This window comes from Carcharodon carcharias, chromosome 6, assembly GCF_017639515.1.
Source record: "Carcharodon carcharias isolate sCarCar2 chromosome 6, sCarCar2.pri, whole genome shotgun sequence".
NCBI classification, from domain to species: Eukaryota; Metazoa; Chordata; class Chondrichthyes; order Lamniformes; family Lamnidae; genus Carcharodon; species Carcharodon carcharias.
In genome coordinates this window covers 143,796,179-143,821,418 of record NC_054472.1, presented here as the reverse complement: position 1 = coordinate 143,821,418, position 25,240 = coordinate 143,796,179, and the positions used below count along the sequence as shown (strand labels likewise).

Here is a 25,240-nt window from a genome sequence, read left to right as displayed (position 1 = left end):
AGGAATAGTAATAATAGATTGTAAATGTATGCAGTAAGATTTGTGTACTCGGTTGATTCTTTTGAATGATGCAATGTTAAGTAGTTCTTGTATGATGTAGAATCAGCATTGGTCCTTTGCTGATTTTTGTGTGGGATCTCTCTTTTCTTGCCCCCGACTGAAAGTGCCACATCACCTTAGCCTAATTTGACTTTTTGTCCAAGTTCTTATCAACAGGTTGCAAAGCATTCTAATGTTGTGTTGACTTGTCCAGGTGCATGCCAAGTGGATCCTGGATACTGATGTGTTCAATGAGTGGATGAACGAAGAGGATTATGAGGTTGATGACAACACAAAACCTGTTAGCTACCGACAGCACGTTCCTATCAGGACGGTAGCTGAAGAGGTAGAGTATGATATTGCTGCATTTCTAAAACTGTTTTAATCTATTTATCGACACAATGATATAAAATGATGTGTGGGTCAGGCGGAAAACTTTAATTTTTCTGAGGGTGGCCTTCTGTGACTAAATCCATCATCCTGTGCCTGAGATAAGAGAAGGGACTTTGCACTCAACTGAGTGTGGCTTTTAACTATTTCAGCTTAACTGAATTGATCTTGTCAATTTAATAAGTCAGGTAGCGTAGTGGTTATGTGATTGGTAATTCCAGAGAATGAACATTCAAATCTTAGCATGGCAGTTTGAGAATTTATTTGGTTTATGATATTCATAAAGTAAATTCAAATTGTTCATGTATTGCATATGTGTAAACCTAACTGATTCATAAATACCCTTGGAGGAAGGAAATCTGTCCTTAACTCGTCTTTCCCCATGTCAACATGGTTGACTCTTCAGTACATAGCAAGCCTGTGAGCTATGTCACTACTTTGGCATAGAACCTCAGGCTAGCATGTGCTACCCCTCCTTTGCAGTGATGTCCACATCCTGGGAATAAACATGTTTTTAAAAAAATATATTAAAAATTGGAGTGAAGAATTAGCATTCATTTTGTACTTCAATTCTATGTCCAGCTTGCAGCTTAATTGAGGCTCTGAAATTCCTTTACATACCTAGGAGACTATCATGACATCAGTTTATAACAAAAACAGAATTACCTGGAAAAACTCAGCAGGTCTGGCAGCATCGGTGGAGAAGAAAAGAGTTGACATTTCGAGTCCTCATGACCCTTCGACAGAACTTGAGTGAATCCAAGAAAGGGGTGAAATATAAGCTGGTTTAAGGTGGGTGGAGTGGGGGGGGGGGTGGTTGTAGGGACAAGCAAGCAGTGATAGGAGCAGATAATCAAAAGATGTCACAGACAAAAGGACACAGAGGTGTTGAAGTTGGTGATATTATCTAAATGAATGTGCTAATTAAGAATGGATGGTAGGGCACTCGGTATAGTTCTAGTGCGGGTGGGGGGCATAAAAGATTTAAAAATAATGGAAATAGGTGGGAAAAGAAAAATCTATATAAATTATTGGAAAAACAAAAGGAAGGGGGAAGAAACAGAAAGGGGGTGGGGATGGAGGAGGGAGTTCAAGACCTAAAGTTGTAGAATTCAATGTTCAGTTTGGAAGGCTGTAAAGTGCCTGGTCTAGTTCTGTTGAAGGGTCATGAGGACTCGAAATGTCAACTCTTTTCTTCTCCGCCGATGCTGCCAGACCTGCTGCGTTTTTCCAGGTAATTCTGTTTTTGTTTTGGATTTCCAGCATCTGCAGTTTTTTGTTTTTATCTCTGTTTAATTGACTGCCACTCCTCTTCAAGAAATGCCTACCTTGAAGAAGTTTTGTTTGTCTCTGCGACAAGATTTCCGTATATCTCTTGCCTTGTTGCCCTTCATTGCTTTCCATTTCTCTCCTGGTGTTTGACAAGGTGTTTACTAAAACCCGCTTTCACAGCCATATCTCCTTTCTCAGTGACTGTCTCCGTCTCCGACTTACCCCACGTGGATTTCAAGTGAAATTCCACCCCTCATGTTTCGAACCCACCCAGGATTACAGTTATCTCCGGGACATAAAACGTTTCTCGGACTGCTGTTCCCGTCACATTCTAAGATCCACACTCAGTGCCATGCGCTGCCATATGAACACACTCGACCTCTCTCTCCAGCAGCACCGCCGTACCCTTTTTCAAAGCTGCGCGTGCCCCCGGTTTTATTTTATTCTTTGTCTCATCTGACGCCTCAACAAGAAACTTTTTCTCTTTCTCTCAAGTGCTAAGGAACGCAAGCTCCAACAACTCATCAACACCAACACCCATCTAGGACCCTCCACCCCTGCCTGTCCCTCCATTCCCACCCCATCTTCCAATCCCAACCCCAGCCGTGTATTCACTATACCCCGACCTTCTCCTCTCCGACACTGAAAGTTCAGTGCTCAGCAAAGGACTTAGTTTCATACCCTTACGCCCTCATCTCAATGAATTTTGGGCTCGGCACGATGCCAAACTCTTCTTCCGCTGTCTTCGTCTCTGGGCTCACTTCTTTGGGCAGGAGTCCTCTCCCCGTTCAATGGATCCTTTCACCCACCTCCAATATTCTCCCTCCACCTGGACCCCTCCCTCTGGATTCTTACCTTCTCTTGATCTTTTCATTGAGAACTGTCAGCGCGACATTAGTCGTCTCAATTTCTCTGCTCCTCTCACCCATTCTAATCTCTCTCTCTGAACTTAATGTACTCCGTTCTCTCAGGTCCAACCCTGACATTGTCATCAAACCTGCTGACAAGGGTGGTGCTGTTGTTGTCTGGCGCACTGACCTCTACCTCGCGGAGGCTGAGCGTCAACTCGCAGACACTTCCTCCTACCTCTCCCAGGACCATGACCCCACCACTGAACATCAAGCCATTGTTTCCAGGACTGTCACTGACCTCATCTCCTCTGGAGATCTTCCTCCCACAGCTTCCAACCTGATAGGCGCCCAACCTCGGAAGGCCTGCTTCTACCTCCTATCCAAAATCCACAAACAGAACTGTCCCGGTAGACCAATCGTGTCAGCTTGCTCCTGCCCCACGAACTCATTTCTCGTTATCTTGACTCCCTTCTCTCTCCCCTTGTCCAGTCCCTTCCCACCTACATCCGTGATTCCTCTGACACCTTACGTCACATCAACAATTTCCAGTTCCCTGGCCCCAATCGCTTCCTCTTCACCATGGACGTCCAATCCCTCGACATCTCCATCCCCCACCAGGATGGTCTGAGGGCTTTCAGCTTCTTCCTCGAACAGAGGCCCGAACAATCCCCATCCACCACTACTCTCCTCCGTCTGGCTGAACTTGTTCTCACACTGAACAATTTCTCCTTCAACTCCTCTCACTTCCTCCAAATAAAAGGTGTGGCTATGGGTACACGCATGGGCCCCAGCTATGCCTGTCTCTTTATGGAGTATGTGGAACATTCCTTGTTCCAGTCCTACTCTGGCCCCCTCCCACAACTCTTTCTCCAGTACATCGATGATTACTTCGGTGCTGCTTCATGCTCTTGTTGGTACTTGGAAGAATTTATTAATTTGGCTTCCAATCTCCACCCCTCCATCATTTTCACGTGGTCCATCTCTGACACTTCCTGTCCCTTCCTTGACATCTCTGTCTCAATCTCTGGTGATAGACTGTCCACCAATATCCATTACAAGCCTACCAACTCCCACAGCTACCTCGACTACAGCTCTTCACACTCTGCTTCCTGTAAGGACTCCATCCCATTCTCTCAGTTCCTTCACCTCCGTTGCATCTGTTCTGATGATGCTGCCTTCAAAAACAGTTCCTCTGACTTGTCGTCCTCCTTCCTTAACTGAGGTTTTCCACCCACGGTCGTTGACAGGGCCCTCAAGCGTGTCCGGCCCATCTCCCGCGCATCCGCCCTCACGCCTTTTCCTCCCTCCCAGAAACATGATAGGGTCCCCCTTGTCCTCACTTATCACCCCACCAGCCTCCGCATGCAAAGGATCATCCTCCGCCATTTCTGCCAACTCCAGCATGATGCCACCACCAAACACATCTTCCCTTCATCCCCCTGGTGGCATTCCGTAGGGATCGTTCCCTCTGGGACACCCTGATGCACTCCTCCATCACCCCCTACTCCTCAACCCCCACCTACGGCACCACCCCATGCCCACGCAAAAGATGTAACACCTCCCCCTTCACTTCCTCTCTCCTCACCATCCAAGGGCCCAAACACTCCTTTCAAGTGAAGCAGCATTTCATTTGCATTTCCCCCAACTTAGTCTACTGCATTCGTTGCTCCCAATGCGGTCTCCTCTACATTGGAGAGACCAAACATAAACTGGGCGACCGCTTTGCAGAACACCTGCGGTCTGTCCGCAAGAATGACCCAGACGTCCCTGTCGCGTGCCATTTTAACACTCCATCCTGCTCTCTTGCCCACATGTCTGTCCTTGGCTTGCTGCATTGTTCCAGTGAAGCCCAACGCAAATTGGAGGAACAGCACCTCATCTTCCGACTAGGCACTTTACAGCCTTCCGGACTGAATATTGAATTCAACAAATTTAGATCTTGAACTCCCTCCTCCATCCCCACCCTCTTTCTGTTTCTTCCCCCTTCCTTTTGTTTCTTACAATAATTTATATAGATTTTTCTTTTCCCACCTATTTCCATTATTTTTAAATCTTTTATGCCCCCCCCCCCCCACCCGCACTAGAGCCATACCTTGAGTGCCCTACCATCCATTCTTAATTAGCACATTAGTTCATATAATATCACCAACTTCAACACCTTTTGTGTTCTTTTGTCTGTGACATCTTTTGATTATTTGCTCCTATCACTGCTTGCTTGTCCCTACAACCACACCCCACTTCTCCCCGCACCCCCCAAAAATCCCTCCCACCTTAAACCAGTTTATATTTCACCTCTCTCCTTGGATTCACCTCGTTCTGTTGAAGGGTCATGAGGACTCGAAACGTCAATTCTTTTCTTCTCTGCCGATGATGCCAGACCCGCTGAGTTTTTCCAGGTAATTCTGTTTTTGTTTCAGTTGGTGATGCTGGGTGTTTATGGGCTTTGGTAGCTTTCCAATGTTTCATCCCTGAGGCGAGTTTGGGTCGGGTATGAGTCAGGGCTAAGATGTCCCAAATGAATCTCTTGTCTGCAGTGTATATAACACCACAGGACGCACAACAATCAGGAACACTGATTGTTTTCTGTAGCGCCTCAACCACAGCCAAGTTCAAAAGGGAAATGATCCTGTCCCTTTTGTTATCTGCAGACTTGACTGTTTATGCTATCCTGGCTGACCATCGCATCTCAAGCCTTCATAACAAACAGCCCCTCCAAAACTCTACTGCCTGTATCATATATTGCAATAGGTTCTGTTTGCTGCTTTCCCATCTTGCAGTGCTTCAAATTTTAAATTTTCATTGTGTGCAAAAATGCCTTTATAGTTATGCCCCTCCTTCCTTCACCCTGCAATCCTTCTCCAGTCCTGAGTCTACTATGTCATATCTCATCAAAGACCTTTGATGAAAATCCAAATATGTCCACAATATTACTCCTGTCAACTCTTTGTTATACAACTTCAAAGGATTCAGTAAGTTGGTTGAGCATGACTGTCCCTTTGGGGTGGGAAACTATGCTGACGACTCTCAAGTTCTGTCGAAGGGTCATGAGGACTCGAAACGTCAACTCTTTTCTTCTCCGCCGATGCTGCCAGACCTGCTGAGTTTTTCCAGGTAATTCTGTTTTTATTTTATAATGTCTTTGTTTCTAAGCTCTTTTCAATTGCATCTGGGTGGCAATTCTGTTTTGTCTTGCCAGCTATGTTAAGCTGATGGGTCTGTTTGCAAGCTTGTTCTATCTTGTATAAATACAGGAATCACTTTGCCTTTGACAAGGTGCCCCTTAATAAACTAAATGAATATGATCAGAATATTGAATTGATTACAAGTGGCAGAATGGATTGCCAGCTAACTTCAAGACAGAGCAGAGTGGGAGTGAAGAGTAGTTATTCAGGGTTCAGAAGGTGGTGCTCCACAAGGATAAGGGTTGGGATCTCTGCTGCTAACAACTTGGATTAACAATTTGGATTTAAAGTGGGGAAAAAAAAACAAAATTTCTAAAACTTGAGTGAATCCAGAAGATTCCATGTGAAGAATGCTGGGCGAGTTCTGGTCCCTTGGATAATGTTTATCCTTCAAGCAATATCTTTAAAAAAAAACTGCTTATTGGTCATGTATTTTAGTACTGCTTGAGACTGAACGTAATGCAAATTATTTACATGTTATTAGCAGTAAAGAAAAAGTCACCTTATCTCCCAGCTCCCATTTTGCTTTGTGTTCATTCTCCAACTTGTTCTTAAAAGCAAGCGTCCATTTCGAATGTATACTCCATAAGTCCATATGCGTGCGTGTGACACCATTTCCCAGCCTTTCCTTGTAACCCTGTAAATTTTTCATTGTTAAGATAATGATCCAACTCACTTTTGAATGCCATGAGTGAATCTGCATCGACCATATTCTGAGGCAGTATATTCCAGATCATAGCAACTTGCTGTGTTTCTTAAATAAAAATCATGGTTTTTGGGAATTACCATAAATCTCTGGCCACTGATTCTTAGTCCTTGTACCAATATGAACAATTTCCCTTAACCTACTCTGTTCAGTGCCCACATGATTGTGAATAGCTCTTATCAAATGTCTTCTCAGCCTTGTTTTCTCCAAGAAGAACAGACTGCTCCGAAGTTGCTAGGCTTATCTTAACTCCCTTTTTAGAACAAAGGTGTAACATGTGCAATTCTCCAACCCAGGCACCACCCCTAGTCCATGGAAGTTTGGAAAATTATGGCCAGTGTCTCAGCAGTTTCCACACTTACTTCTTTTAGTATCCTCGGGTGCATCTCACCCGGTCCTGATGACTTATAAATTTAAGTGCAGACTACCTATGCAATATCACCTGCTTATCAATTTTTAGCCCATTAAATGTCTGAACTACCTCCTCTTTGACCATGACCTCAGCAGCATCACCTTCCTTGATAAAGACAGATGCAAAGTATATTTAATACCTCAGCCATATCCCTGCCTCCATATGTAAATCCCTTTTTGGTCTGTCATCAGCCTCGCTCCTCCTTTCATTACCTTTTTACGATTGTCATAACCGCTTAAAGGCATTTCCTCAGTGGTCCACGAGCTATGAATTTCGTGTATGCAGCCCCCTTTTAATTGAGTGGTTGAATTTAAAAATAACATGGGCAAACTTTTAGTCTTAAACAAGATGTGAGTTTATTACAAAACAATTGCTGAAAGTTATTTAGGTATAAGTGATAAAGTACTAAAATACAGTTAAGAGGATTAAAATGTAGGTAAACAAAAAAAGATACAAACTTGATATTTCAGGTTAGCTTCTGAGATACGGTTGCGGGCCAGTTACTTGAATTCCTTCTTTCTGAAGCGAAGAGCTTGAAACTTGAGGTTCTGTTTAACAACTGCAGTGGCTTTTGCTGTCAACTAGTTGGTGTTTGTCTTTTTAAGGTGGACTCAGCAGGCGAAGCAGGTTCTAGGAGAGAGAGAAGGTTTCTTGTTCCACACTAGTTCTGCATTTATGGCACTTGCTTGTCTGGACTCTTTCAGCTGAATAGCAGTTGATTTTTTAATACTGTCAGCTTTGACTCCTGGTGGCAGAGAATAAACCCCTCTAATGTTTCTCAGAGTTCCTTTTGGGGTTCCTGGCTGTTTCAGCTCAGAGCTGTGTGCTGCTATTGTCTGTCACAACGCTACGCAAGATAGTTTCTTACAACCTCCTTTATACAGTTCAAAAAAGCCACACAAATGTCTGCCCTGTTAATTTCCAAGGTGTCATTGTTTCACCCCGCAAAGAAGTTAATTATGTTTTGGCCCTTTGAAGCCCCTTTGTGTGTTCTATTTTCTCAGAAGCCAAGGGGTTTTTGCACCTTTTTAGAGGATACAATGGACATCCTTGGAGGAGTCTTGCAATGGAATGAATTTTCGTAGCCAGCTCCAGAGATGAGTCTGACATGGTTTGAACTAACAGAAAGGTGCCATGTTGTCTGTCCATGCTTCCATTTTTGAAAAAGGCTTTTAAGCTCAACGTAAAGGTTTGAAGACAGAAGTGCACCTTGAAAATAGTTGTCCTTAAAGTCCAATATCATAATTACACATCTGTGACACTATTTATACACCCATAGAGGACTTTTACATTGCTTTTTATGTTCACTGCCAGTCCCTTCCCATATTTTCTCTTGGCTTCTCTTATTTGCTTTATCAATTCCCTCTGAACTTTCTATATTTAGCCTGATGCTCAACTGTATTATCCAACTGACATCTGTCATGTGTACCCTTTTTTCTATTCCATTTTACTGCTTCATTATTCAGGGAGCTCTAGATTTGTTTGCACTACCTTCCTCATCATGTGATATACATTGACTGTACCTAAACTTTTTCTTCGAAGGTAACCCAAAATGTAAATGTGAATGCTGAAGAATTCTAAAACATCAAGTTGCAGCAACAGAATATACATATGTTTTTGACTCACTTCTGGTGTTAGCAGTCAATTTTATTTCTTAGGAATGGGTGGTTTGAGGACAGATGGGGGAATTAACAATTTTGTTTTAAATCTGCAGCACAACCCAACTAAGTGTGCCCACCTCCAGGTTTGAGGCATGTTTGGATGTCGGCAAGAAATGTCACACTTGAAGTTGTGGATTTTATAATTGGATGTCGCTGGCCACTTATTGGCACAATTCTTCATGACCTTGGAGGTTAATTGGGTATTTCAGTATAGTTTTCAACTTGGCTCCAAATTTTAATTGTGCAACATGGCTTCCTGGGGCACAGGAAGTGGCCAGGGAAGCAAGGCAAATTTGAAAAGTAGTTCAGGTGGCTGTTGAAATTTATCATTATTAATAGTTGCTTGGTAGTACAGAGCTTGAGCACTGCTGAAAAAAGAGATGTTTAAGCTTTTCATCTTGCATTCAAGAATACCAACATAAGGGGGTAAACAACAATTTGTACTGTATGTGAAGAGAATGCTGATTGGTTGGCAAGTGGCGTTACCATGGAGGATACACCACTGATGGTGACTGGCAGTGAACTGCCAAGCATTGTTTGAATTTTAAACCAGGCATTTAGACCCTGATTGGTCAAAACATGGCTCTGAAGAATGAGCCCTCAAATGGCTGTCACTTAATTTGTTTAGCTGAAACACGTGCAGTGTTTGTACACGTTCTGTCTCCAAAGAACAGGGCCATGCCCTGTGTTTTAATATATGTAGCTTCCAGTACATGCAAATGTGCCACACTGCGAGCCCGAATGACAGACTTTAAATTGGTTTCAGCGTAATTAGCACACCGAGGATTATTTAGCAAATGTTGTCCAACCGTGGAATCGCACTGTTTTGAGTTTTGCAAGCACAGGCTGGTTGGTTAAAGCCTGTACCTTGCCCATTGTGAACAGAGTTGGGACATGCTGTTTGATATGGCAGTCTTTGGGGCATGCAGCCTACATATCTAGCATCACCCTGGCACTGAAATTCATACACCACATTACTCAGTTGTGTGATAGGCAGAACGTCTTTTTGGCTTGAAGGCTGCATCCTGTTAGTGGTGAGCATCACTCGTGGTGTTGCTACTGCATAGTAGCAGTGTGAAATAGCTAACTTCACCTGCTCAAATATTTGTGATACCTTGCCCTTCCAGTGTCATCTGAGGCACTTTTTAAGGCCGAAAGTGCCAGCCTTAGGCATGTTCATGGTTTGCATGATATATGGAGCGAAATGATCTGATCGGAGGAGCCATTATCCTGTAGGATGCTTTTGACACGCTCTATTTAAGCAGCAAGCTTGCATGGTGAGCAAATAGTTTGGGCCCTATTTACAAGGTTGCCAATAAGACCAACCTTGTTGTGCGTGGAACTGTGAGAATCCCAACACAGGGACTGGCCAGTAAAGGTAGGCTTGTGGTAGAGAATCGCCTGGCAGATTTCTCAACTAGTACATCAAGGAAGGGGAGTTCATTTGACTGCTCTATTTCATGGGTGAATTTGAGTGCAGGGTGGAGCCCATGAAGACATGTAAGGAAATTGTTACATGCAGCTGTGGATTTAAATATAGCAAATGAGTCATCCGCATATCGGAAATATATGACGATTAGGTGTCATTCCATCGAAGACCCATTTCTCATGGAACCCAACAAAGATGTTTGCAAGAGCTGGCCCTAGAGAAGATCCCAAGTCGTTATCATCTATTTGGGCATTCATGGTGTCATTAAAACTGAACTCAATTGTGAGTGCATTCTCCATGGCAGCGCCACTTGCTAACTAATCAACACTAATCATTAATCTTCTCCTATTTCGGTTATTGATGAAATTAAGCCAGCATGTATGCCAGAAAAACTTGTAATTCTGCCACCAGCTATTTGTGAGCTCCCATTCTATCCATCTTGAACTGGAATACAGCTGTGCCATTTAGCTTCAGTCTGTCATCTACATTTGAGCTGGACTATTTATTGTCTCTTCCCTCCAATTGTGTCCCTGATCCTTGAATTTTGCAACCTTTCGTGCTAGAGGAAAAGAAACAGACTGGTTAGTGAAGATGATGCATTCACCTGATAGGTGAAGTGCATTTTTAAAAAACTCATTCATGGGATGTGGGTTTTGCTGGCTGGGCCAGCATTTATTGCCCTTGAGAAGGTGGTGGTGAGGATGACTGAGACACATGTATCACGCTACATAAGGATTGAACTGAGTGTCATCAATTGATGGATGAATGGGGAGGTGAGGAAGTACACAGAAAGTGAAGGCTGGCTGCTGCTGAAAATTGAGTGGTGTGAGGAGTGACCTGACCAAGAACACTTAGCAGAATGAAGGTGGGGAGGGCTGAAAGTGCAGGATGTCGTTGAATCAGCAAACTCGCTCACCTTTTCCTGAACTTGTTATTAAATTGCTTCCTCCCTTGGCATTCAGGACCTGGGTACAACATTGTAGCTGTTGACCTTATCAACTGCCTCCAACCAGACCTTGATGGGAGCAGCAAGTTTCTTCCTCTTCGCCCATTGCTGGTTTAAAAAGCATACTCCCCCTTTTCCTCTTCCTGATTGCAAACCGTGGTCATTTCAGCAGGGTGTTTATTGAACCTGGGTGCATCCTTAGCTCCATATCCACCATCCATACTAAACGCCCTCAGTTTCCATTTGTGAACTGTGACTTGAAATAGTGCTGAGATTATCATGCTGGTGCACATCATGCTTGCTGCACAGCTTAAAAGTTGTGAAATCAGTCAGTGAACTGTTAGAATTGAATTGAGATTGCAGAATCTGATTTGGGATAGTTGAATTATGGTTTACCCTCATGTAATTCCACCCCCCCCCCCCCAGTTTTTCTGCTGGGGGAAGACCACCTCTTTGAAGGATTTGTAATGATATGATGCAACTGAATGGTTTGATAGACTGCTTCAGACGGAAATTGTTATTCAACTGCATTGATGTAGAATTGGAATTGTGCGTCAACCTGATGAATATGGGAGTAGATTCCCTCCCAAGAGCTAATTTGTGAATTAGTTGGATTGGCATTAAAAAGCCAACATGGTTATAATTTATCACCTATTGATATTGGGTTTTAATTTCCAGTTCCTTACAATAAAAAAAAAATGAAATTCTCAAACAGCTATGATTTTAACTTAAGTTCTCTGGATTACTAGCACCAGTAATATAGTTACAGCACTCCCATACCAAATCACAGCAAATTTTAAGTAAAAATAAAGTGTAGCCTTGCCAGTACCTGGCAAGAGGAGACACACGGGTCTGGTCTGAAAAGTTAACCAGTTAAACTTGGTTTAGTTTTCTGCCATTCTGCCTACACAGTTACATTGCATGTTATTTTTCTTGATCCATTCAGCTAAAATAGCATACAGCTTTTGGGGAGAAAAGCAGTAATGTGACATGTGAAATTTACAACAATTTTCTCATCTGTCTGTTGTTCACAAATCTATATATTTCTGACTCTTTGATGACACACAACACTATCTACAATATCTTGAACACTTACAAGTTGCCTACTATTTCAACCAGGCCTCCCGTACACCAGATAGGAAGGACAGAAAGTCAACAGCTGGGGCCAAGAAGAGGAAGCATTCCCGTTCCCCTTCACCAATATCCACACCCACTGAGTCTAGGAAGAAGAGTGGAAAGAAAGGGTAAGTAAAGCTGTTCCTGTGCACCAGTTGATCACGTGCTCCATCTGATTCTGTTGGACAGTTAAAGTAGCAATAGAAATTATATTTGGTCATTGGGCTATTACTATTGGAGTTTCTTTTCTGCGCTGCCTTAGAGCTTGGCCTTGGCATTGGGAAGAAGTTATCTCATTCACAGAAGCATTAAATAGAGATGATGGCTTAAATTCCTATGGCACGTGGTACAATGATTCCAATATTGTTTCAACTGAATCCTTAGTTTCATTTTTTTTCTAATTCACAATGATGTAGAAATTTTAATGCAGTAAAAACTAGTGCAAGAGCTTAAAATGCACTCATAAGCTCAAGGTAGAAATTAGTGAAAGCCTTGTAATTGGCAAGAGTGGAAGAATTTGAGCCACCTATATAATATGGTAACCATGAAGCAGCAATTTCTGTTCAAATTGAAGTTAGGGCTCTACAAACATGCCTGTGATCTACATGAGTGCACATGAAGAATTTCTGAGATATGAGCTACCATTTCTCCTATTGCTTAACTGGCAATATTAACTTGATAGTTATTCATCCACTTGGCCAGAGGTGACACAAAAGTAGGAGGTTTGACAAATGGCGAGGAGGAAGACAAGTTGGTAGAATGGGTTGACAGGTGGTAAGTGTAATCTTGGGTAAGTATGAGGTAATACATCTTGGGAAAAATAAACCTAGTATGGAAGTTTGCACTTTAGTTAGGTTTCTGAAGAGTGTGGATAAACAGACCTGTCAGAGTTTGATTACATCAGACAATTTAAATGCACAGAGATAAAGCTATAAAAAGGGCTAGTAGAATTTTGGGTTTTATGTATGAGGCATAAAGTTCAGACATAGTGGTCATGAATTTATGCAAAATGTTGCTGAGAACTTAGCTGTAGTTAGAGTAGTTGGTGCACTTCTGTGCACACTTTTGTGTGCATCCAATGTTAGAAAGGATGGAGAGGGTGTGGTGTGGAATAACTAGAATGATGCCAGGAATGGAAAGCTATAGTTCAGAGGAATGACTTGAAATTCTAGAACCAGTTCCATTGGATCAAAGCAAACAAAGAGGGTATTCAATAGAAACTTAAAAATTATCATCACCTTTTTGACTATATGAATAGGTAAAAAGTACGATCGGCTGTAATTCTGTGGAGGTGATATCTTTCTGACTCGGCTGATACCTTTGAATCAGATGTTGCATTATTTTTGGTCACTGGGAAGTTCTGTGTTTTTTTTTACCTTTTTTAATACTGGAGTAGTTTTGAGTCCAGAAAGATCAAATTTAATGCATTATTTGTTTTCAGTGGAATGTATAAATTACTATTTGAGTGAGAAAGTAAAGAACACAGGTATCTCCCACCTTGTCAATTATGCTTAACATGTTCATGTCACTTATATGAATGCATTGTGACGTTGTTGTGAGCTTTGACACCCATAAGTTTCTGTTGCCTATAGGCAGCCCACACCATACCTGAAGAGGAGAGGGCAGAGAGATGAAGAGGAGCAGGAAGACCTGACCAAAGATATGGAAGATCCAACTCCTGTACCGAACGTAGAGGAAGTTATTTTACCCAAAAATGGTAAGGAACTAGTCTCTTTGCTCATTCACTCTGTTCATAATGCACCTTGCAGAGCAGCACATTTGTAATATTACAGGACAATTTCATGTGTTGGAAGATTTTTAAAACAAAAACAGAATTACCTGGAAAACTCAACAGGTCTGGCAGCATTGGCGGAGAAGAAAAGAGTTAATGTTTCGAGTCCTCATGACCCTTCAGCAGAACTGGTTGAATCCAAGGAGAGGGGTGAAATATAAGCTGGTTTAAGGTGGGTGTTGGGGGGGAAGAGAGTGGAGGGGGCTGGTGTGGTTGTAGGGACAAGCAAGCAGTGATAGGAGCAGATAATCAAAAGATGTCACAGACAAAAGAACAAAAGAACACAGAGTTGTTGAAGTTGGTGATATTATCTAAACTAATGTGCTAATTAAGAATGGATGGTAGGGCACTCAAGGTATAGCTCTAGTGGGGGTGGGGGTCATAAAAGATGTAAAAATAATGGAAATAGGTGGGAAAAGAAAAATCTATATAAATTATTGGAAAAAAGAAAAGGAAGGGGGAAGAAACAGAAAGGGGGTGGGGATGGAGGAGGGAGTTCAAGATCTAAAGTTGTTGAATTCAATATTCAGTCCGGAAGGCTGTAAAGTGCCTAGGCGGAAGATGAGGTGCTGTTCCTCCAGTTTGTGTTGGGCTTCACTGGAACAATGCAGCAAGCCAAGGACAGACATGTGGGCAAGAGAGCAGGGTGGAGTGTTAAAATGGCAAGCGACAGGGACGTCTGGGTCATTCTTGCGGACAGACCGCAGGTGTTCTGCAAAGCGGTCGCCCAGGTTACGTTTGGTCTCTCCAACGTAGAGGAGACCGCATTGGGAGCAACGAATGCAGTAGACTAAGTTGGGGGAAATGCAAGTGAAATGCTGCTTCACTTGAAAGAGTGTTTGGGCCCTTGGACGGTGAGGAGAGAGGAAGTGAAGGGGGTGGTGTTGCATCTTTTGCGTGGGCATGGGGAGGTGCCATAGGTAGGGGTAGTGGGTGATGGAGGAGTGGACCAGGGTGTCCCGGAGGGAATGATCCCTACGGAATGCCGCCGGGGGTGGGGGTGAAGGGCAGATGTGTTTGGTGGTGGCATCATGCTGGAAATGGAGGAGGATGATCCTTTGCATGCGGAGGCTGGTGGGGTGATAAGTGAGGACAAGGGGGACCCTATCATGTTTCTGGGAGGGAGGAGAAGGAGTGAGGGCGGAAGATTTTTAATGTTGTTGATCCTGACGCCTACATCAACGGGCTCTTTTTCATTCTCAATTATCCACAGTTGGCTCTTTGGCTGGCTACCTCCTGCTGCATTTCCTTTGATCACTTAATTTATCAAAGGCTTGCACCCCTTTGCTCTGGATACAATGTTGGTTGAAGGAAAAGATCTGGATATAATTCCAAATCTTCGTCCTTCCAAGCCCATAATACGATCGGTATTTATTGCCCATCCCGAATTACGCAAGAGAAGGTGGTGGTGAATTGCTGTCTTGCAGGTACATCCACAGTGCTGTTAGGAATGGTGTTCAAGGATTTTGATCCAGTGACAGTGAAGGAACGGCAATACAATTCCAAGTCCAGATGTGATGTGGTTTGGAGGGAAACTTGCAGGTGGTGGTGTTCCTTTGTGACTGCGCCCTTGTCCTTCTGGATGGTTGAAGTCATGGGTTTGGAAGGTGCTGTTGAAGGAGCCTTGGTGAGTTGCTGCACTGCATCTTGTGCATGGTACACACTGCTGCCACTGCATCAGTGGTGGAGGGAGATGATGTTGAAGGTAGTGGATGGCGTGCCAATTAAGTGGGCTTCTTTGTCCTGGATGGAGATGATCATCTTGTGTGTTATGATCACAGCTGATAATACTGGACAAGTCACATCCCAGGATGAAACCTGGCTTGATAGTTCCTTACTTGGCTTCTTTTGAGAAACCGCGGAGGAAAGTTACTGAACAAATTTACACTGATGAACATAAAGAATGAAACATAAATTAGGCAAAGAAAAAATGAACTATATTTCACCAGACTGAAAGATTAGAAAGATCTCAATACAAATATAAGGAAATAATTCAATATTCTCAATATTCTCAATACTCTCAATATTCCTTTTATCCCAGCAATACCCTTACAGACACACAAACTCGGTTTAGATTTACCACTGTATTAACGCCAATGCTTCTTGCTTGGGCTGGTTCAGTTGCAAACTTTTTTTTCAGTGGATCTCCGAACATTCATTCGATGATTTTTTCCCTGACTGCTATCTCTTGCTGAGATACCCAAAACTGCACTCTAAACTCGCTATTACTTCAAGTGTGGGGCAAACACAAATTCCACAAACTCGGTCCCCCAGCAACCTTGCAGGATTTCTTACAAGACTTTAGAACTCATGTCTTCACTTTGACAGACACACTCTGAACTTTTTGTCTTTCCCTGTGTCTGTGTGCCACTGGACCCCTGTTGCTAGGTAACACTTTTTTTTTCTACTGTTACCCCCTCCCCCCAAAATTACTAAACTACTAACCTCTTTGTAACCTATCTCTTCACTTCAGGGTTTGTGAAACCTCATTATAAATGCACATATGCAAACAAATCCAGCAAAGCTGAACTTTTTGTTAGGTGGCCCTCCAGACTTCTTGGAACCAAGCTCAGAGAAAAAATTAAATGAAACCAAAACAAAACCATGTTCTACCTTTCTTCACATGCAAATATAAATTATACATTGTTCCTAATAAGTGTTTTTGGAGCTGCACTCATCCAGGCAAGTGGAGAGTATTCCATCACACATGACTTGTCAATGGTGGACAGGCTTTGGGGAGTCGGGAGGTGAGTTACGTGTCGCAGGATTCCAAGTTTCTGGCCTGTTCTTGTAGCCTAAGTATTTATATGGCTGGTCCAGTTCAGTTTCTGGTTAATGGCAACACTCAGGATGTTGATCGTAGAGCATTCAGCAATGATAATGCCATTGAATGTCAGGAGGGGATGATTGGATTCTCTCTCAATAGAGATGGTCATTGCATGGCACTTGTGCGCCTCTTGTCAGCCCAAGCCTGACATTGTCCATATCTTGCAGCATTTGGGCAGGCTCTGCTTCAGTATCTGAGTCATTGCGAATGGTGTGAACATTGTGCAATCATCAGTGAACGTCTCCAGTTCTGACCTTATCATGGAAGGAAGGTCATTGATGAAGCAGCTGAAGATGGTTGAGCTGAGGACACTATCCTGAGGAACTTCTGCAGTGATGTCCTGGAATTGAGCAGATTGGCCTCCAACAACCTTAATCATCATCCTTTGTGCTAGGTATGACTCCAACCAGTGGAGTGTTTTCCCCCGATTCCCATTGACTCCAATTTTGCTTGGGTCTCTTGATGGCACACTTGGTCAAATGCTGCCTTGATGACAAAGGCAGTCACACTCACCTCGCCTCTGGCGTTCATCTTTTTTTGTCCATGTTTGGACTAAGACAAGAGCTGAGTGGCTCTGGCGAACCGAGCAAGCAGGTGATTGCTGAGTAAGTGCTGCTTGACAGCACTGTCATTGACACCTTCCATCACTTTGATGATTTGAGAGTAGACTGATGGGACCTGTAATTGACTGAATTGAAGTTGTCCTGATTTTTGTGGACAAGCCATACCCAGGCAATTTTCCAGTGTTGTAACTTTTGGAATAGCTTGGCTAAGGGCGTGGCTGTTTCTGGAGCACAAGTCTTCAGTACTATTGGTGGGATGTTGTCAGGGCCGAAAGCCCTTGCAGTATCCAGTGCCTTCAGCCATTTCTTGATTTCATGTGGAGTTAATCAAATTGGCTGAACATTGGCATCTATGATGCTGGGGACCTCTGGATAAGGCCGAGATGGAACATCCACACGAATAGCTGAAGTTGGTTGCAAATATCTTGTTTTTTACACTGATGTGCTGGGCTCCTCTATCATTGAGAATGTGGATACTTGTGGAGCCTGGTCCTCCAGTGAGTTGTTTAATTGCCCCCTATCATTCACGACTGGATGTGGCGGGATTGCAGAGCTTACATCTGATCCATTGGTTATGGGATCGCTGAGCAATGTCTATCGGATGCTGCTTCCCCTCCTTGGCAAGCAAGTTGTCCTCTGTTATAGCTTTACCAGTTTGAATCTTTTAGGTATACCTGGTGCTGCTCCTGCACTCTTGAACCAGGGTTGATCCCCTAGTTTGTGGCAATGGAAGATGGGGGGATAGGTCAGGCCAAAAGGTTACAAATTTTGGCTGTATACAATTTTGCTGCTGCTGATGGCCCACAGCGCCTCATGGATGTCCAGTCCTGTTGTTGGATTTGTTTGAAATCTATCCCGTTTAGCACAGTGGTGGTACCGTTCAACACAATGGCGGATATGCTCAATGTGAAGGGGGTACATAGTCGCCACAAGGACTGTGGGGTGGCCACTCCTTTCATTGCTGTCCTGGGTGGATGCATCTGCGATAGGTAGATTGGTGATGATGAGGCCAGTAGGTTTCCTCACCACCTACTGTGCAATCTAGCAGCTATGTCCTTTTGGACTTTGCCAGCTTGGTTAGTCATGGTGCTCCAGAGCCACTCTTGGTGATGGATATTAAATTCTCACACCCAGAGTATGTGCTGTGCCCTTGCCACTCTCAGTGATTTTTCCAAGTGATACTCAGCATGGAGGAGCGCTGATTTATCAGCTGAGGGAGGGCAGTTCGTGATAATCAGCAGGAAGTTTCCTTGCCCATGTTTGACCTGATGCCATGAGACTTCTTGGGGTCCAGAGGTAATGGTGAGGACTCTCAGGCCAACTGTCTCCAGGCTGTGTACTGCTGTGCTGCCACCTCTGGTGGGTCTTGGGACAGGACATGCCCAGGGATAGTGGTGATGCTGTCTGGGACATACCCTACCTTAAAGGCAATTGTTACTTGGCTAGTCTTTTGGACAGCTCATTCAATTCTGCTATGAGCCACCACTTGTCAGTAAGGAGGACTTTGCAGTGTCAATAGGGCTGTGTGTCATTTGTTGTTTTTGGCTGCCTGTTCCATCTGGTTTCATTCCTTTCAGACTTAGCAGTTTGATAGGTCATTTCAGAGGGTAGTTAAGAGATCACCCACATTGCTGTGGGCCTGGAGTCACATATAGGCCAAAGCAGGTAAGGATGGCAGCTTTTCTTCCCTTAAGGGCATTAGTGAACCAGATAGGTCTTTATGATGATCAACAATGATTTCGTGGTCACTATTACAGAGACTTTTATTTCCAGATTTCTTCAATAAATTTAAGTTCCACCAGCTGTCATTGTCATGGGTAACCCATGTCCCCAGAGCACTAGCCTGAGCCACTGGATAACCGGTCTAGTAACAGTACCACTATGCCACCACCACCATCTCCCCCTGCGTTGCCAATTTTATTTTTGTTCTCATGAATTTGCCAGTGCTGCTTGGATGGGAATCACATGGAAATGAATATTCAAAATATCTTGGATCCAAAATTAGCTTAGCAACAGGAAATAATGGTTGGATGTTTTTGCAAATGGAGAACAGTTTTCAGTGGTATTGCACAGGGCTCAGTGCTGTGTCCTTTGTTGTTTGTTTTAGAAATTAATGACTTAAATTTAAATGTGGGTGGTGTGGTAGAGAAATTTGCAGATGACAAAAAAAATTAGCAGTGTAGTTGATAGAGTAAGAGGACAGCTGTTGAATCCAGAATGCCATCAATGGTTTGGTTGAGTGGGCAGATGGAATTCAATCCAGAGAAGCATGAGGTAATGTGTTTGGTGGAGGGCAAACAAAGCTAGGGAATATACAACAAATGGGAGGATATTGGGAGGGGTAGAGGAAGTGAGACCTTGCAGTGCATGCCCGCAGATCCCTGAAGGTGGCAGGACAGATAGATATGGTGGCAGAGAAAGCGTATGGAAAGCTTTCCTTTATTGGATGAAGTATAGAATACAAAAGCAGCCATGTAATGCTGGAACTGTATAAAACGCTGGTTGGGCCACAACTGGAATTTTGTGTACAGTTCTGGTTGCCACATTACAGGAAGGGCATAATTGCTCTGGAGAGAATACAGAGGAGACTTAATAGAATCTTGCTAGGGCTTGAAAATTGCAGCTATGAGGAAATATTGGAAAGGCCGGGTTTGTTTTCCTTAGAGCAGAGGAGGCTGAGTGGTGACTTGATTTGAGGTGTACAAGATTGAGGGGCCTAGATAGAATAGTTTTCCCCTAGCGGAGAGGTCAATAGCAATTTGCTGCTTCCTTTGGTGTTGGAAGAGGCAGAAACCCTCAACTGATTTGTAAGGTACCAGGATTTGCACCTGAAGTGCTATAACCTGCAAGGCAATGGGCCAGGCGCTGGAAAGTGGGATGGGAATGGATAGCTGTTTTTTTTTTTAAAATTTTTTCTTTCGTCAGCTGGTGAATGGCTCTTTCTGTGTCGTAACATTTCTATGGTTCTATGGAATATCCATGTAGAAAGTTTGTAAAGATCTGGGCTCCACTTATTTTCCTGCATCTGGTTTGCAACAGAGGAAGCAAAATACAAGCTTATGTGAAACTCGTTATCTGAGTGATGTAGTTGACGTTATAAAAAGGGTATTTACTGCAGTGAAATATTCCTGTGTAGCCCAATGTGCATAAAAGCTGTTTTTTTCTTAAATTTTTTTTTGCCACCTTCATATCTTCTAACAGTCTCTCACCTTTTAATGTGGTGCACTTTCAGTCGTGCACATAGCAATTGTGGTGATGCTACAGTGATTCCTCTGAGTGTGTACTTAGGATTGCAGTTTTATGTTTTGCTATAGAAAGGGAAAATGAACTGCAATGTAAGGGTAAAAGCCTAGTCAGTACAGATCATAGGACCTTGTTCTGCATTCATTGTTGGTACTTCCACACTGTAATGCAGTGATGTTTTTCCTGCCTGTGGAGTTTAGGAACTTTTCAGTTAACAACTGTGATTCAGGATTATTAAAATGCATCAAGGAATAAGCGATCTTAAAGGCACTGAAAGCTTTGAGCTGAAACAGTTTGTATGGATGGTGAATGGCAGTCATGTTGGGATGGTTTCTATTGCAGGCAACCAGAGTTTGCATCTCGTGTAGGTGGGTACCAAACAGAGCACAATCTAAACTGTTCCTGTCAAGCAGCCCCAGGTGCAGCAGACAAATGGCTTTTGTCAAACCTACTTCACTCAGTTCTAGCTTCAATCGTTGTTTGTGGAAGGTGCAAGCAGCAATATTACTGGTTGTCTGTCTGGACTTTTTCCAAGAACTTGTTGAGTTAGAAAGGAAATACTGAGATTCAAACTTGTTTTTTGGGATTATTGCGAGTCAGCAACAGAAGTTCAAACCCTACAATTTATTGTGGCTAGGTTGTTCATAGTGAAGCAACCAAGGAACTGTACTGTATTTCTGAGAGCTGTGGTACTGAGCAGACATGTAGAACTGATCCCAATCTCAGAAGCAAGAGCTATTCAGAAGCTTTGGCTTCAGCTGAATGAAGAGACACCAAAGGGATGCCTTATGGAAAGAGACAATAAATCCAAAACAAGCTTGGATTAACATTGCACCTTTTAATTAGAAATATGTCCCAAGGCATTTCACAGACAATTTAAAGGGGTTTAAAGGAGAAGTTGTAGAGCGGATTCCTCAGTGTGTTGCGAGGTGGCTCAAGGTAGAACTGCCAATAAGAGGTTGCCAGCATGCCCAGAATTGCTCCTCATAATCCAATCCTACCATCCATTTTTGTAATTTAGAATATGAAGAGGGATTGAAGAGGTTTCTTCCCCCCTAAGTTTATGAAGGCTTTATAAAGTGAAGAGGTTGAGAATTTAGCCTCTTGTTGGGGAGTCAGTGATGAGGGTTGTGAATTTAAAATTATGGCTCAGGTGAAGGAATGAGGTTTTAACAGATATTCTTTAGACAGCAGGTCAGATAATGCTATGCCACAAGGTTGTTGAGGCAAAATGGATTGCGTTTTTGAAGGGAAAATTTGATAGCTTTGTACCTTCAAACATAATGAGGAGAGAATGGAATGAGAAATAGGTTGCTGAAGCAAAAACTGGCAGTCAGCTCAGTGGACTAAACAATGACTCAGTCTGATGTAATATAAAATGCTGCCCAATGAATGGAATCAAATCAATTTTTTTTTTCTTTTGGAACAGACTTTGTTTTGAATTCATTTGTACCATTTTTGTTTTAATTTGACGATTTACTTTCAAAACAACCTATAGATCTCCTCGAGTTATATATGTTTTCTCATGTTTATAATTCCTTTCTTTGCTAGTGAACCCCAAGAAGGACAGTGAGCACACACCTGTGAAGGGAGGCACAATTGCAGATCTAGGTAATATTTTTAACTTGGTTCTCTATTCAGTGTAAACTTTGATTTTTCAGTTGGGCTGAGGGGTGGATAATTGATCCATGGAAAGTGCATACAATTTCCACTTCAAAAGTTGGCATTGAACTATTAAAATTGCAGCACAGAGGAGGCCTTCAGACTTTTGTGCTGGTGATAGTCCTTTTACTGGAACTATTTCCCCTAATCTTCTTACCCTGCACTTCCCCATCCTTATTCTTATTTGACCTTTTCATATTTAAGTTGTTACAATCTCTGCCTTAATAAACACTTGCAGCATTGCCAGTGGAAACGATCATAATTTTGATAATTTAAATAGGATTTTCTCTGAACCACTTCTTTCCAGTGGGGGCAATGAGAGGAGGTGGTGAGAGAGATGGTTTTCATTGTTTCTCGGTAAATGCCATCTTTGATTTCTGGTATCATTAATTGTTTTGTCCATCTCATTGTTCTTATGCCCCTCTAATGGGCAGCTCAGAGGTGCACTTAGTACACTCAACTGTGATCCAGCCAACCTCTGGCACAAAGTCAGTGTTGCTTCCTTTTACATTTTACCCAAATGTGAAACCCATTATGCTATTTGCTTATTTGAGGCATTTTCTACCTGCATTTGCACATGTAAAGATCTGTCTCCCCAATTATTTATCTCACTCTTGCTGCTGCACTCTCGTTCTCTCTCACTAAGAGCCCTTCCATTATTTTTTATTTCTGTCTTGGACCCGATATTTTATTTCTTTGCATTGAACAGCATCAGTAAACTTTGTTCCACAATGTCCTGTTGTTTTCTCAGTTTTGTTTGTGTTACGATCTTTAATCTGATTTTAAAACTTCTGTCTCTATTAATGAGAGGGGATCCCATAATGGATCCCTGAGGCATGATACTCGCCAAAACATTCCAATCTCGAAAATTTTTTTCTTTCGACTACCCGTTTCCTGACCCCTATCGCTGGCTGTACATGCAGCTGCAGACCCTTGAATATCATGCTTTAACTAAATTCTCAGCACTTGATAATCAACTTAAAGCTGATCCGTATGAATTTTAACAGCCATGTACAATTTTCCCACTATCCTGTACACATGTGGCTGTGCAGCAACCTAGCTGCGCACAAAAGCATTTTAAAGGGAGCATTCGTGCAATATGTGCTAATTCCCTTGATCTATACACACTATAGTATATAGATCATTCCCTTTCCTGTGCATGCTGCATTTTTCTTTGCTGGCTAGATTTTTACTTGTGCTACATTTCTGTGCTTTTGCTCTGTTATTTAACAACATTTAGAAAACCTAGTGTAATTCAGTTGCACTGGTTTAAAGACTGTGCAATTGTAGGATTCTTATCAGTGTTCTGTTGTTTGGTCTGTTTAGAATTAGTTGTCTCAGATGTTGTGTCAGTGCAATTTCCATTCTTGCAAGGAACTTCACCGTTTAGCATCATATTCTGCAGTTCTAGGCTTTTATGTCAAAGAAAGCAAATCAGTTATTTTGATATCTTGGTTCTCTTGAAACTTGCTTCTGTAGTTCAAGTATGTTGCTTGTGTCTGGGTAGCACACAGCATGTTTGCTGTCAAGGGTGACTAATGAAATGTTAATTAACTGGAACTGGTGGAATTCTAGCACTGCAAGAGACTCCGTCTTTCTCTCCATAGATGCTGTCAGACCTGCTGAGTTTTGCCAGCAGTTTTTGTTTCAGATTTCCAGCATCTGCAGTATTTTGCTTTTATCATAGGTCCACCTGTCACTTGTTTGTGTTTTGCTTTCAGAACTCTGACCCTTGTTCTGTTATTAACACATTCTGCCATCTTTTCTTTTAACCCACTATCAGTACCTTCTTTAGACTTTAACACTACCATTTACACTCCCTTTGTCCTATGTCTATGTCATCTTTGTCAAACTTCTCCATAGCTCATACTTATCCCTGACCTATTTTGCTCCACCCCCTCTTAAACAGTATAAAACCCATCACATTTCTACTTTAGCTTCGAAGAAGAGTCATACAGACTCGAAATGTTAACTCTGTTTCCGTCTCCACAGATACTGCCAGACCTCATGAATTTTTCTAGCAATTTTTTTTGTTTTTATTTTGGTTTTCATTTTCTTTTTTGTTTCCAGCTCTCAAAGTACAGGATTAATTGAATTTGATTTTGCTTCTTGTTCTGGTAGTATTTGCATTTGTGATCTCTGGATTGTCTATCCAGAACAAAAACATTGTCGGTAGTATAAATCTTAAGTAAAAATGGGGAAGTGCATGGCAATCCTATCAGCATCCAGGAGTGAGAGGCATGTTGCTGGTGATGAATCTCCATGTGAACCTCAACCTGAGATTTGATTTGCTGATGGACCTGGTGTATGATTCTAATGTTATCCCTATCTCCCCAACCTTTCCTTTGGTCCTGTAGGAACCTCCTGTATATTTTTTGGCTTTGCTGCTACCTGCTTGCACTGTAGCATGAAGTCCTTTTTCCATTATGTGATGCAAGTTGAGACAGTGAATAGAGTTTTGGATGACCTGTTTACAGAGGGTGGAATGTGGGAGACCAGCATTGTGTTGAAATTGTTAAGTCTAGAGGTAGCAAAGGCATAAATGAGGATTTCAGCAGCAGATGAGCTGAATTGATAGTTAAGAATGAGGGATGGAGTATTCAAAATGCTTGAATCCAGAGGTATTGTTTCTTTTATTCATTTACGGGATGTGGGCTTCGCTGGCTGGGCCAGCATTTATTGCACGTCCCAAGTTACCATTGAGAAGGTGGTGGTGAGCTGTCTTCTTGAACCGCTGCAGTCCACACCCACAGTGCTGTTGGGAAGGGAGTTCCAGGATTTTGATCCAGCAACAGTGAAGAAACAGCGATATATTTCCAAGTCAGGATGGTGAGTGGCTTGGAGGGGAACTTCCAGGTGGTGGTGTTCCCATCTATCTGCTTGTCCTTCTGGGTGGTAGTGGTTATAGGTTTGGAAGGTGCTGTCTAAGGAGCCATGGTGAATTCCTGCAGTGCATCTTGTAGATGATACACACTGCTACTGAGAGGTGGTGGAGGGAGTGAGTGTTTGTGGATGTGGTGCCAGTCAAGCAGACTGCTTTGTCCTGGATGGTGTCCAGCTTCCTCAGTGTTGTTGGAGCTGCATTCACCCACGCAAGTGGAGAGTATTCTGTCACACTCCTGACTTGTGCCTTTTAGATGGCAGACAGG

At 42.8% G+C, this 25,240-nt stretch overlaps 1 protein-coding gene across 4 annotated transcripts in view; it reads left to right on the top strand.

Annotated features, from left to right (window-relative positions):
- The window catches only part of smarcc1a (SWI/SNF related, matrix associated, actin dependent regulator of chromatin, subfamily c, member 1a), a 223,774-nt gene that overhangs the window by 23,028 nt on the left and 175,506 nt on the right, over positions 1-25,240 (top strand). For all 4 annotated transcript variants that reach the window (XM_041189167.1, XM_041189168.1, XM_041189166.1 and 1 more), the window contains 4 exons: positions 254-385; positions 12,008-12,132; positions 13,597-13,721; positions 21,981-22,040. In XM_041189167.1, the coding sequence (XP_041045101.1) occupies positions 254-385; positions 12,008-12,132; positions 13,597-13,721; positions 21,981-22,040 (442 nt within the window). The remainder of the gene's footprint in view (positions 1-253; positions 386-12,007; positions 12,133-13,596; positions 13,722-21,980; positions 22,041-25,240) is intronic.